At 40.6% G+C, this 15,222-nt stretch overlaps 1 protein-coding gene across 2 annotated transcripts in view; it reads right to left on the bottom strand.

The window, feature by feature from the left end:
• The window catches only part of LOC128523835 (receptor tyrosine-protein kinase erbB-4-like), a 390,263-nt gene that overhangs the window by 120,411 nt on the left and 254,630 nt on the right, over nt 1-15,222 (bottom strand). For both annotated transcript variants that reach the window (XM_053495983.1, XM_053495984.1), the window contains exons 4-5: nt 6,485-6,616; nt 1,713-1,778 (exon numbers count right to left, since the gene is read on the bottom strand). In XM_053495983.1, the coding sequence (XP_053351958.1) occupies nt 1,713-1,778; nt 6,485-6,616 (198 nt within the window). The remainder of the gene's footprint in view (nt 1-1,712; nt 1,779-6,484; nt 6,617-15,222) is intronic.

Below are 15,222 nucleotides of genomic sequence, written 5' to 3'. Positions count from 1 at the left end.
TATACTCCATACACCCCACATATACCCCATACACCCCACATATACCCCATACACCCCACATATACCCCATACACCTTACAAACACCCAACAAACACCCCACATATACCCCATACACTCTATATATACTCCATACACCCCTCATACACCCCACATATACCCCATACACCCCACATATACCCCATACACCCCACATATACCCCATACACCTTACAAACACCCAACAAACACCCCACATATACCCCATACACTCTATATATACTCCATACACCCCTCAAACACCCCACATATACCCCATACACCCCACATATACCCCATACACCCCACATATACCCCATACACCCCACATATACCCCACATAAACCCCATACACCCCATATATACTCCCTACACTCCTCAAACACCCCACATATACCCCATACACCCCATATATACTCCATACACCCCTCAAACACCCCACATATACCCCATACACCCCATTTATACTTCATACACCCCACAAACACCTCACATATACCCCATACACCCCACACATACTCTACAAACACTCCGCAAACACCTTACATATACACCTCACATATACCCCACAAACAATCTGCAAACACCTCACATAAACACCTCACATATACCCTACATATACCCCATGCACCCTGAAAACACCCCACATATACCCCATACAATCCATATATACTCCATACACCCAACCCATTATAATACTTATATATTAGTAATAACTTTACTAACACGTTAACACGTTACACCCAACACTCCCCCACAAATACACCCCACATATACTCCATATACACCCTACAAACACCTCTATACACCCCACAAACACACAAACACCTTATATATACCCCATATACACCCCACAAACACCTCTATACACCACACAAACACCTCATATATACCCCATATACCCACAAGCACCCCATACACCCCACATATACCCCACATATACCCCACATACACCCCACATATGCTTTTTAACAGAAACCTCAAGGTTTTGTTCCAACAATGACTGGTATTTGAAAATGTTCATAATTCCCTTCACCTTGACTATTGGGCCCCAGGTCCAGCTAAAGAAAAACAGCCTCAAGGTATGATGCTGCCACCACCATGCTTCACTGTGGGTGTTCCTTTGGTGATGTGCATTGGTGTCTTTGTACCAAACCTTTTGGAATTATGGCCAAAAAGTTCAACCTGACCATAACATACACGCTTACTTCACAATTTTATTATATGAATAGATTAAAGGTGGAAGAATTCCTGAAATTATTGATATTGGTCTCATTTATTTATTTATTTATTTATTTACTTTTTTACAGACACTACACCACATACACAGTATACACCCCATACACACACACTGATAATTATACCTTATTATATACTTATATTATAAGTTATATTTTATATTTTTATTTTAGAGCTTATTAAATTATATCTATATAATTTATACATATTTCCTCACATTTTTAAACTTATTTCCATATTTTCTTAACTCTATAAAGTGTGCCTATTTGTAACAATGACGATTGTTAAACGTAAATAAAAAATATATATTTATCAGAATACACACAATATACCACACAATATTGCTGCTCCTTAGATAAGAAGGACTTTTTAAGCGCTGCTTTGTCAAAATCACAGATTTAGTGAAGTTAAAACAATTATACTTGGTGACGTGTAATGTACGCGGAGTCTGACTCACAGCTCTGACACTGGCTCTCTTTAGGACCCCAGCAGCGACCATTGCAGGCACGATGGCACCTCTGACCTGCAACACACAAACACACACACAAAACACAGTTACAATCAATGCCATTGAGTACCCAAAATGTTCAATTTATCATAAAATAATAGAAAAGAAAACGTGTTAGATTACTCGCTACATCAAAAAAGTAATCCAAGTACTCCCACACGTTACTTTGTAACACGTTACACCCAACACCGTCCATGACTTTATAAAAACCACCATCCTGTGAGATGACCTCATGATCTCTTATCTTCTCTGCAGGCTGGTGAGAACACTCTCGAGACTTACTTGCATTTACAAAAAATGAATCAAGTAAGCAATGCTAATTAGTGATTAGCAGAAACTTGCTCTACAGCAGGACTGATCACTCAGCAGGGTTCCCTTGTACACTCGTCCCCACCACATTGACAATCAGTGCTGCTCAGGGTTTAGATCTGGGGGTTTTAATGCGGCCTGAGAAGAAAGCCGAGCAGATTTGCGTCTCAGTGAGACTGGGCAGGTGGGTGAGTGGAGACCGCCACGGCTCAGTCAGACTCTAAGCTCTTTTTGATTGACTCACTGGAGATGCTGGCTTCCTTCGGCCGCGCTGGAGAACCAGGGTTGGTGTTGCTCCTCTCAATTCACACTCTCTCTCTCTCGCTCGTTCGTTCGTTCTTTAATACAGCCTGCTTTACCTCATGCCTTTAATTGACTAGTGTGTAATTACAGTGTGAGATTAGAGAGCGGCGAAGTGTCGACCTCCGTCTCCGGACCACTTCACTTAAGAATAATTACCCCAATGGTAGACTCTCTTTTCTTTCTCACCATCTCACTTAGTCTCTCCATGTGTCTCATCACACTCTTACTCTCCTGTTCTGTCTTAGTAGCTTTCCCCTAAAACTATGTGACCTCGCTGTTTGTTTTGGCTTCAAAGAAGTTTTCCCAGTCTTTCTATCACTCTTCCTATTCACTTTCAAGTCTAGTTGTTTGAAGAGGAAGCAGGTAGGAGATAGGGATGTACGCAAATTCATATATATTATTCAGAATGAACGGTTACAGTCCCAGAGATATAAAGAGTGCATAAGTAAATTCAAACAAACAAAGACGCACAGTCTTGTGTAGAACTCTATAATGATACAAATGTTAATTTTCACAAAGTCTGCTACATCAGTGTTTTTAGATCTTTGTGTCAGATGTTACTCCGGTATAATGAAGTATAATTACAAGCATTTTATAAGCATCAAAGGCTTTTATTGATAATTACATTAAGTTTATGCAAAGAGTCAGTATTTGCCGTGTTGATCCTGCTTTTTTAAGACCTCAGCAATTTACCCTGGCATGCTGTCAATCATCTTCTGGGCCACGCCCTAGCTTGGATTTTGTCAGAATTTGGAAAGTTCTGTTCGTCCGCCTGCCTCTTGAGGATTGACCACAAGTTCTCAATAGGTTTTAGGTCTGAGGATTTTCCTGTCCATGTTCCCTGAGCCACTCGGTTATCACTTTTGCCTTATGGCGAGGAGCTCCATCACGCAGGAAAAGACGATGTTCATCATCTCCGTGTCCTTGGACGGTTGGGAGAAGTTGCTCTCTGAGGACGTTTCTTTATTCATGGTTGTTCTTAGGCAAATTTGTGAGTGAGTCCACACACTGAGTGGCTGAGAAGCAACAACACACACGAATGGTCTCAGGATGACTTTTGGCCACGGCTACAGTAATAATGCATGGTATAACAGTACTAAAAACTGTTTTTATACCATGTTACTACTGTATAAATACATCCGCTAAGATCTCGGAAGAATAAGAAGAATGCACTAAACCCACATCACAAAGATTAAAACATATGAACAAATTGACAGCAAAATGAGATAAACACCTTTTTTAGATTTTAACTCATTTTGGGAAAAAAATGTCTGCAGGTACACATGGTTGTCTATAACGAAATATTTATATGTATAAATATATATATATGTTTTTTGGTTTTTTTTGGAAAAAATTGCACCAGTATATATTCTCCTTTTAGAAGACCGGTATAGAAGAATGGTGTACCAGTACGAAAAAAAAGTACCACTGCACAAGAAATTCAAAAACAACTTTATTCCAGCATTTGGAAATAATCAACACTTTTACTATGTGCATGTCTGACTAATAGGCATCTGTCTCCTTGAGCGCAGTGTTGGCAGCAGTGGCATGTGTCTGACGAAAAAAAACCTGACTGAGTGTGTAATATGAACCGCAGGAAGCTTTAAAATGAATCACACGCAACAGTAGAAAGATCAGAGCACTTTTCTGTTTGTTCAGAGCCTAGACTTGTAGAAATGGCAGCAGTAAATGGAGAGCCCAAAGTGAAATAGGGAGAAATTTCAGTTAAAAAAAAACACAGCAGAGCGCCTAAACACAACAGCACCGCTGTGCTCACGCTGTTTATAGCGGTTTATAGCGATGGAGTCGGTTAGGGAGCGTCCAAAAAGTGCATGACGTGGACAAATGTGTAAGATTCCACAAAGATTAAAACTGCAGGATATCGAACGTACTGCAGTGTTTGGGGCACTGAGCCACCACTGCCCCAAACTACTTCTCTCTTTAACTTTAACTACGGCAAAAGAATAAGAAAAGAGGGATTACTGCTTTATACGAATTATATTATTCCCACTATATTATACTGCACTCCTTCCACCAAAGCTTCATTTTGGAAATAATCTAACATACTGTATTATAGCCCCCAGATTATGATCAATTTAATCTGCATCCTCTAAATATTTTTCAGGTATGGTAACTCACAAGCTTATTAAGCCTCTGGTAAAACACACTTTTTTTTACTTTTTTTTCTAATCCTAAAGTGCCTTGGAATTAAAATTCACGAAAGTACCAGTACCGAAACAAAACCGTGACAACACTATGATGTAGCATGTGTGTTTCCAGAAGCGTTATTCAGGCCACATCAGGGTTAAATCCAAATACAGTGGAACCTCGGATTACGAGTAACGCAGTTTACGAGTGTTCCGCAAGACGAGCAAAGATTTTTAATAAATTTTTTACTTGGAAAAATTAGCATTGTCTTGGTTTACGAGCACCGAGTATCATGTATCAAAAGTGCGCTTCTTGTTTTGACGCCAAGCAAGTGTGACTAGCGATGTTTCTTGCGAATTTTTTAGATACAGTAAAACAGTCTCTCCATTAATGTGTGTGTGCGCACACACATTACACACCACACTCACACACTGTGTGCACAAACAGAAACACTGTCGGGATTTTTCTTTTTTTTTTATGTAAAGTGCAGGTTAATTTGTTTTATTTTTACTTTATATTTTGTATTAATTATTTTAATGTATTCATTTTTGGGCTGTGGAATTAATAATTTGAGTTTCCATTATTTTTTATGGGAAAATTAAATTTGGTTTACAAGTGTTTTTGGAATACGAGCCAGCTTCTGGAACGAATTATGCTCGTAATCCGAGGTTCCACTCTACAGATGAAGCTGCAGGTAGTGTGGATTATGTTACACTCCTTGTAGGGAAACATCAAAGCGGTTGTGTTCGGTACACTGGTCATATCTGCTGTGTCCCGATTTTCAATTATAATTTCTATCACTCTATTATAACATTATGGGACCACAGGGGTACAGTATACGCAGCTGACTGATGCTCAGTCGGACCTAATACGGCACATCTCTGCCAATTGGTAGAGGAGGAAGCTGATAATGCTGTAAAAATTTATTATTATTATTATTATTATTATTATTATTATTATTATTATTATCTACTATTTATATTAAATTGCATATTTACATGTCCAAAACACAAGTGCAGGATGTTTTATTCACTGTGACAAAACTGCGAGGTGGAGTTATAGCGTTTTGCAAAAAAAAAATATATATTACTTAAAATTCACACTAAATTCACAGAGAAGTTTGACATAAAAGTTTAACATTTGTGCTTTTTAACATATTTTCTAACAGCTGATACTTCTTGCTTCATTAGAAAAAAACAAACAAACACAAAACCCTAATTTTTCTCAAAACTGCCATACTGGAGATATCTCATTCTGCAATCAAACTGTTCATTACAACTGCACTGGATAGAGATCATAGACATTACAAAAACATTACATTTATAGTGATATTTTACCCATCGCCGCCACCCCCAACACTCCGACCCACCCCATCAATCCTGGGATTTATCTTTCAACTTGTAACTTAAGGTCCAAAGAAAACAAAAAGTGGTTTTAAACTAACACCTCAGTCTATTTGACTTCAATACACAGCATCTCTTATTCCTCGTCAATATTTTAAAAGTCCAAAGAAAACAACACAGATAATGCTTCCGCTGTGCTTGTACAGTCGCGCTCTTTTTGCCGTTAGAGAAAAAGAAGATCAAAGCGATTGAAAAAGCAGAAGGTGAATTGAGCACACACTGTCAGAAGGTTCAGAAAACACCCCAGACTGATACTCTGAAGTATAAACATAACACCGGGCCAATACAATAACGCCAGACGATTCTGAGAAATCATCTCCCTCTATTCAGTCATTAAAATGTTTACTACAGCGGTATCACGCAAGAACCGAGTTATTATTGCTCATTAAACCCAACACCAAAGAGCTGGACAAAACAATGCTTTTCACGATCCCCCTCTACATCATTATGGGCTGTAAACGAAAGATAATTAGTTCTTTGCAATATTTATACTCTTAAGCGGGAATCTTATCAAGCTGGGATCCAAATTTTGAGATGAAAGTTCTGCAAGGTGCTCACAAGTGTTGCTGCTGTTGGATGGCACCACCAAGTAATCAGGACGGGCGTTCTTCACGATATCCTGCCAGTGGATGGTGTCGGCATGGCAGAGCAACTTGTTCTGGTCCACGTACACGCCTCCGTGCAGGATTTCTAGGAGACAAAAGACAAATCTTGATTAATGTGAGCAACAAAGGTCAATTGAGATTGTGCAGAAAAAGTCAAACAGATTTTTAGATTCTAGGGAAGCTGGAATAATTCAGGAGTAAAACCATACGACCATACAGACATAATATTTTCATTCATTCATCTTCTAAACTGCTTATCCTATATACAGGCTCGTAGAAAGCCTGGAGCCCATCTTAGGAAACTTTAGGCACAAGGCTAGGGTGCCAATTCATCACAGGGAACACACACTAAACACTTTAAACACTATGAGCAATTTGGTAACATCAATTAGCTTAATCTGCATGTTTCTCGGACTGTGGGAGGAAACCGGCGTACCCACACACACAGATTGGAGGTGGTTGCTGGTGCAACAAACTTTTTTCACTTTTGTTTCCAATCCTAAGGTGTCACAGTAGGTAGGCTTTCTCTCTAAACCTCCAGCTGCGGGAGGCTACAGCATCAGCCGGGATTCGACGATTCGATGATGGGGCGAGCACTTCACCGCTACTCAACTCGTGGATTTAATGTGTCGTTATTACTAAATAATTACAAATAAATGTGCAGGCTAAGATATAAATGTAATGAAACTTTCTGTTACTAGAAAATGATTACCAGTTACTCCACCTCCTGACTCATCGACCCAACTCTACACCCTGGTGTGCTTTATCCCTGCATGTTAGGAATAGTGTTGTTGTGTAAAATGAGAAAGCCATAGCCCGGTCTAAATATTAGCCTTGAATATTTCCCACACAATCTTTATGACTCTATCGTGTTTATTCAAGAGACTGGACAAATCCCACGGATATTGCTTTTTATAACTAACATAAATCTTTCTGTTTTTTAGGACGGGAGAAGCAAAGAGCGCGCATGGACGTAATTAAATTTCTCTGTCAATGCCAAATCCGTTCCAGGATAACACAGCTAACAAGTTTGTAATTTAATATTTCATCTTCTGAGAGATGGCTTGGGCTTTCCCTGTCCCTAGTACACACCATACACCATGCAGCGTCACATGGGTCACTGAGTATGCAGGCAAATTAATTTGTTTTTCACCATCCAATCACCAGAACAATGAGACATCTCGGGTCTGAGCCAGCGCACGGCGTGGCACATCATTATCTTAGCATTTCTACAAAAACTGTTGGAGAGGATGGAGGGGGGGGGGGGCTAAGCCGTACTTCAGCGGAGGAAAAGTAGGGGTAGAGCTTATGTCAGATTAACATTATTTACAGAGTCGGGATTCTCTCGCTCCAGAAGGAGATTAGCCGCTAAAACAGATGAAACGTGTTCCTGACCACGGGCTATCAGAAGCCGATCAAACTCAGACAAAAGCTTGATTAAGTTGTGCGCGGTTACTGTGTCATTGCCTGATCTCCAGAGGATGGACAGAATCCTGTCACTCAGCAGATAAAGACATTTTAGGTCTCAGTCCATGAGACTCGGTGAGCTGCTGAAGGACCGCTGACATTCACACTAAGGTGACGCAGGGTGACGCGGGAACGGTCAAGCTCGTTAAAGCACACTTCTCTTTATCACTCCATTCCAGTCTCATCCTATTATTTCACCCTTTCCTTACTTTCCCTCTTACTTTCATGGTTCTCCTTTCAGTTTCCTGATATTCAATTCCCTTTCATTCTCCTCTCTTCATGTTCATCGCTTTCTTTTTCTTTTCTTTCTCTTCCATTTGCTTCTTTTTCTTTTTTTTCTTTTCCTTTTCCATATACTTATTTCATTACATTACTTTCATTCCCTTGTCATTTCCTCTATGTTCATCTCTTTCCTTCTTTTCTTTTTGTTTCCCCTTGTTTTATTCCTTTCATTTATTTTTTCTTCACTTCTTTTACTCGTTCGATTACCCTTTTTATCCCTTTCCTTTTTCTATTTCTTTCCTTCCCTGTTTCATCCTCCCTTTCACCTCCGTTTCTTTTTTTTCTTTCAGTAGGCTTTTCCATCCATTGCTTTCCTTTTCTTCCCATCCATTTTTCTTCCCTTCTCTTGCTGTTCTCTCTTTTCTCCTTTTGAAATATCCATCCTTTTGTCTTTTCGTTTTTTTCCCTCTCCTCTTCTCTCAGTTCCTCTTGTTTTTCTCCAATTCTTCCCTTCCTATTTATTTCCTTTCCCCTTCATTTTCTCTTCCTCAATGTTCATCCTGTCTGTTTTTAAATCTCCCTACTTTTTTATTTTCCCATTCCTTTTCTCTTTCCCGAGGTTCATCCTTTCCTTTCCTTAACTTTCCTCCCCACTCCACTCTTATCCTCACCTCTCTACTTGAAATTTATTTCATTATCTCTTTTAAAACATTTTAAACACTCTAAGGACAGCAAATATATAAGTATTTCTTTATATATTTTTTAAGATTTTCTGCAAATTTACATAGCAGTATAAACATGACAGCACAGCACAGTTTGTTAATCACTCATAAGCAGATTCCCCCGGCAGAAGGACCTTTAGCGAAAGATCGATGCTCTAAATACGCTCAAGACTACAGCGATCGAGTCTGGCTGACGAAACAGCTGGTCTGATGAGCGCACATTCAGAGAAAACATTATTGTGAACTTTAAGAGCCCTGAGGCTTAACAATAACCGAGAGAGAAGCGCAATAGCTCGTGATTTTATTGTAACAAAGTTTGACACTGAAGGTTATCTATGAACATGTTCCACTGTGGGTGATCAAAGCCATTCAACAACACTGCAGCACACACTCGCTGACATTCACCAGCGAGGTATAAACACACAGCGCACTGCATGCTGGGAGAAGCTTTTCTTCTTCTTTTTCTTCTCAACAACAGACCCTTCATTCAGGCTCACTTTTGAGTGGTCTGTTATGCACATATTGGGAAAATGCGTTAAGGAGAAGGGGTACTTCAAATTGTTCACGGTCCCTGAGATGCGAAAACTGACGACAAAGTTATGAAAGTGAAGACATTTTTATAAGACAGCTGCTTGAGTAAAGGGCCAGGTTGGTTTGGACAGCTGTTTTATCCTTTTTCCAAACATCTTTTGAACACTGAAACTGTAGTGTACTGTATATACCTAACTATAAATGGCTGTATACAGAGGTTCAAGTGGTATATACCTATTAAGAGCTGGGATTAAGTCCATTTCCTGGGTCTGATTGTTTTCAGATTATGGAAATCTACCACAATGAGGTTCAGTCTTTCTTTCAGGTTCCCAGATTTTTCCATTTTCTGTCTTTTAGCTTTCAAAACAACGTTTTTTTTTTTCATTAATAGGAGGAACACTCTGATACATGAACCTAACAACCGATCTCTGAACCTGTTTGACGAAAGGGTCTCCAGTTGAATTCTGTTGTTACTGTCTGGCTTTCTGTCTACCTTAAAAACTCTCATTGTTCTTCTGGGCCCTCCAGCTTCATCCCAGCACACTGGCTAATACCACATTGGACTGAATGGCCTACAACAGACAAATCATAGCAATAGTGGTTAGCAGTGTCACCCTGCACCTCCAGGTTCTGGGTTCGATTCCAGCCTTGGGTCAGTTTTCTTGTTCTTCTCGAGTTTGGTGGGTTTCCTCCAGGTATTCTGGTTTCTACCCAGTGCATTGGTGGCTCAGTGGTGGCTCAAGCCCGGATAAAATGGGCGGGTTGGGTCAGGAATGTCATCCAGCGTAAGACCTGTGCCAAGATGATGGGAGCAGCCAAACAGCAAACAACAACAACTCTGGTTTCCACCCACAGTCCAAAGACATTAGGCAAACTAGCATTCCCAAATTGTCCGTAGTGTCTGAATATTGACCGGAGGTCCTACCACAATTGTAAAAAAATAAAAAAAAAATGCAAATAAATACAACAGTCACCACTGGCCTTCATGGTCCCTAGTTGGCAATAGTGTCCCATCCAAGATGTTTTACTGGTATAGACTGCAGCTCCACCAACCAGGATAAAGTTATTATTAAAGATGAGGGAATGAAAGAATAAATAAACACTACTTCCTTAAGACATTACACACACCAATTATTCATCTTAAACTTTGCATCATTTAGTGATAAACCTTGAGGAATATTCATCTTCACATCCATACCTCGACACCCTGCCAAGGAAACGTACTTTGCCGATAAATTAGCTTGACTGTACATTCTACCTCATTTCTGTGAAGCTTTAATGCCTAGCAATCAGCGTTAAAGGTCAAAAGGCCTCCTGCCTGTTGTTTCTTTTTTTCTTTTATGTAAATATTCTAGAGAATAAAGGAGGCAAACTCTCAATTACTGCATTCAATAAGCAACAACTGCAGCAACCACGGGTCCCCTGGGTGACATTTTTCTCTCTCTTTGGCTCTCAACCACTTTCTCACACACTCACTTCCAATTAGACCTGACCAGCTCTGCGCTCTGTACATCGGAGGGAAGAACAATGATCACAAATGACTATACTGGTCAAACAGATCATTACTGAAGATCACAGTGAGGTCAAGTGCGCCTTTTGTTCGGCTGAAAGGGTGAGAACTCGATGAGGTTCAGAGCAAATTAAAGCACATTATGTAGAGATAAAACCCGAGTATTCGGTCAACAATTTTACTGATGGATAACATAATGAAAGATGAGCAGTTCTTGTCAGTTAATTAGATTAGATTATAGACTATTATGTTCTTTTCATTTCAGTATGATAATATAAACACGACAGACTCGACTGTGGGGGCACTGTAGGTTAGCAGTTAGCACTGTCGCTTTGCACTTCCAGGGTCCGGGTTCGATTCCCACCACGGAGTCTGCGTGCATGGAGTTTGCATGTTTTGCCCATGCTTGGTGGGTTTCCTCCAGGTACTCTGGTTTCCTCCCCCTGCAGATTAGGCTAATTAACGTTTCTAAATTGCCTGTAGTGTGTGTAAGTATTTGTATGTGTGGGTCCCATGATGGATTGGTACCCCATCCTGGGTGTACCACACCTCGTTCCCTAAGTCTCCTGGGAAAGCCTCCAAGGTTTCCCAGCACAACATTGCCCAGGCCACCTCTGCAACCACCTCTGCTGGCTCACATTCTTCCCATAGTGCATCCTTGTGTCACTCATAGCCGTTCACATGACATTAAGGAACATGATTCATCAGACCAGGACACGTTCTCCCATTGCTCCATGGTCCAGCTCTGATAATCACATGCCCATTGTAGGGGCTTTCAGTGTCGGACAGAGGCCAACATGGGCACTATGTGTCCTGACACCTTTTCATCAGAGGCAGCATTCACTTTTTTTAGAAGCTTCTTTGTGGGACCCGACCAGATGGACCTTCTTTCCCCACGCACATCAGTGAGCCTTGGGTGGCCATGACCTTGTTACCGGTTCATTGATTGTCTTTCCATCGGACCACTTTTTGGCAGGTACTCACCCACTGCATACTGGGAACAACCCATAAGACCTGCTGTTTTGAAGACCCTCACATAGCTCAGATCCTTATGCTTGGCCATTTTTTTCTGCTCCCAACTCATCAGATTTAAGGAACAGACTGTTCTACTTCCTGCCTAATGCATCTCTTCCCTTCACAGGTGCCGTTCTAAGGAGATAATCAATCAATGTTATTTACGTTACCTGTCAAGGATTTTAATATTAGATAGATAGATAGATAGATAGATAGATAGATAGATAGATAGATAGATAGATAGATAGACTTTATTGAGAATGATCTGATTGGTGTACAGTATACAGTACATGCTGAGAATATACGCATGGTCCATTAAGTTTAGTCCTCTTCTCATAATTTTCGTAATGCTTTAAATTGCTCACACTGTTACTGCCACTAATGGTTCCTTTTCATTATACATTGTTATACAAGCTCTGGTTTGGGTGCTGGGTATTTTTAAGCCCAGAGGCATAGCAACGGGAGAGACATGGCAGGCAACGTTTAAAGGCAACACTAAGTCTATGAAAATGTCCAATCTCAGAGTGCAGAACTCTGCCAAAACCACTGATGGATAATGTCCAGTGCTGTATGTACTATGAGGACAAATCAAGTCAGACCAGGACTTTTGACTTTTTTTGCAGAATAACAGAACACAATTTTGAGAGTTAAAAACTCCCTTCATTTCTCTATATAATTCCCTGCTACACTAATGCACTTATCCCACTAGTGATGGACACCATCAAGGTACAGTAGAAGGTTTTCTCAGTACGGGGATGTGGCAATAACTCCCAGCCGAGTTCCTGTAATGTGCAAGTGGTGTTTGTGGGAACTGTACTGTACACGCTCATTCACCGAGTGATGGCTCTCTTCCACAACTAGCGACCAGGATCAGGCGTCCTACTCGCTGAACGTTCATGCGAACTGCAGTGAGCTTTGAGCCACCTCGACTGGGATCGTCATTCACAGACATACAGTACGGCTTTCTTTAAAAAAACGTTTGCACAGTTCAAATGTTCTGATTCAAATCATCGTAATATGCTCGAAGTCTTTTGGAAACGTCAATCGCTTTAAAGCCTTCATTCCCCAGACATTTCATGATGTTCCAGTTTGACTTGAACGCATTATTATTATTCATATTATTATTATTATTATTATATCCATTTTCATCTAGGTTCTTAGCTTTCCTTTCACTTCCCGAAAACAAACGTCTAGGTTTAAAGGTAATGTCTAAATGTACAGCATTTAATATTAAGGCATCTAACCAGCAGGGTGAGAAGTAGAGTTTTTCTTTAATAGGAGGTATTTAAATAAAAGAGATATGTAAAGTAAAAGAAAACAGGTGGATTGTGTCCTGCCCTGAGGGAGCGATCACCAACACTAATATAACACTGATACTAAAATCTACTGCACACACCACATTACACAGCCAGTAAGTAAGACCTATTCACTAGAGGAGCATAAATTACCCATAACTCCCTGCTATGCACTCTGACTGCCTAATGATTAGCTGACAACAGTGCACACACACACACACACATACTCACACATACACACACACATTCCAAAAGCTCCGTTCCTTTCCTTTTTTTTTTTGTCAGCCTCCATTACCAATATCCAGTAATATTCCAGCTCATGTGCAGTAGAGTGTTTTTATCATTAGAACATATCACGTAGTGTGTGAGTACTGTCGATATGTGGGGTAGCCATGTGCGTATTCACTGTTGTGGGTGATGATACGGTATTGACTGCACTAACTCACACTCCCTACCACTGCAGTACTGTAGGTTCCATAGCACTTTAGAATAATAAACCAGTATGCTCATCCATTTTTACATTTAAAAGTGACAATTCGATCCTAGTTTACGTCTTGCGGGTGTGTAGCGACCGCTGCAGTTGTTGATTGTGATGATTGGCGTGGTCTGACCGGTTCTAATGAAAAAAATTGTCTAGTTGTAGAGAGAATGGAATTGGCTCGAACGTTAACCAGCGAACACAACAAACATGCTTCAAGATTCAAGACTCATCAGCACATTGGCGAAACGTACCAGCACCGGAACTATTTCTGCTACTTCTATTTACAATTAAGCTCCCTGTCACACTGTGACAAAGACCAAGAGGTTCTCACTGCAACCTAAAATTACTGAAGAATGCTTCGGGAACGAAGTCAAAATGGAAAAATGTATATTTCTTAAGTTCAGACTATGAACTTCCGAGCTGTGTCCCTGTCAGGTTCTCAATCCATCTATCTTGTTGTCACTAATTTCCTATCACACTCATGATCCAGGAACAATAAGATTGGGATCACACCATGCTCTTACCAAGCGCTCGCCATTGCGTCCGGTGTGTCAGTACCAGAGAAACATGGTACATGAACTTGATGTCTTTTACAGTTTTCTACAATGTGGCATGGTCATAGCACAAGCCGCTATAAAGGGGGCGCTGTGAGAACTCCATTGACGTAGCGACAACACAGTGACACTACAATGACAACTCGGTCCAAACGCAATCCAGTTTTTCCCATCTGCTCCATGCTTGTAGTATGGTAATGAACTGGACATGTTGTTCCTGCATCTTGCTTTGATCACATCCTCACCAGGATACCACTCAAAAAAGTGTGATGGTTCCACATCAAGGGAGACAATACTGCGTTTCTGAAAGGTACAAATCCTTACTTTTTAAAGAACGTATTGGGAACAAGGTTCAATGTGATGTACAGTAGGAGTAACAAAAGTATATATACAGTACTGTATATGACAGGATGGCAGCACCTCCATGGGTTGATGGGTTTCCTCCAGGTGCTCTGGTTTCCTCCCACAGTCCAAAGACATTTAGATTAGACTAATTGGCATTCCCAAATTGCTTCCCCGTATTGTGAGAATGAGTGTGTGAATGTTGACTAGAGCTTCCACCATGGTCGTAAATTAGGAATAAATACAATGATAACAACGAGCCTTCACGGTCCCTAGTTGGACTACAGAGGTTCCTAGATGGACGGATGGATATGACAGGATAAGAAGAAAGCATGGTTACATGAGTTCTAAATGTAGCTTGTAGCACTGCTGAAATCTTGGTCAGCTTTCCAAGCATCCTGATCTCGGTTTGACCTTTCACTGTCCACTCTACACCATTCTCGGATCAGATGATGCCTTACATATGGATCTCACTTCTACTATCAACACCTACATGGGCATTGGGTTAACCAGGGCTTGAACTCTTGACCCTCAGATCAGCATCCCAGAGCCT

Source organism: Clarias gariepinus, chromosome 5, assembly GCF_024256425.1.
Source record: "Clarias gariepinus isolate MV-2021 ecotype Netherlands chromosome 5, CGAR_prim_01v2, whole genome shotgun sequence".
Lineage (NCBI taxonomy): Eukaryota > Metazoa > Chordata > Actinopteri > Siluriformes > Clariidae > Clarias > Clarias gariepinus.
This window is presented reverse-complemented; position numbering and strand designations above follow the sequence as displayed.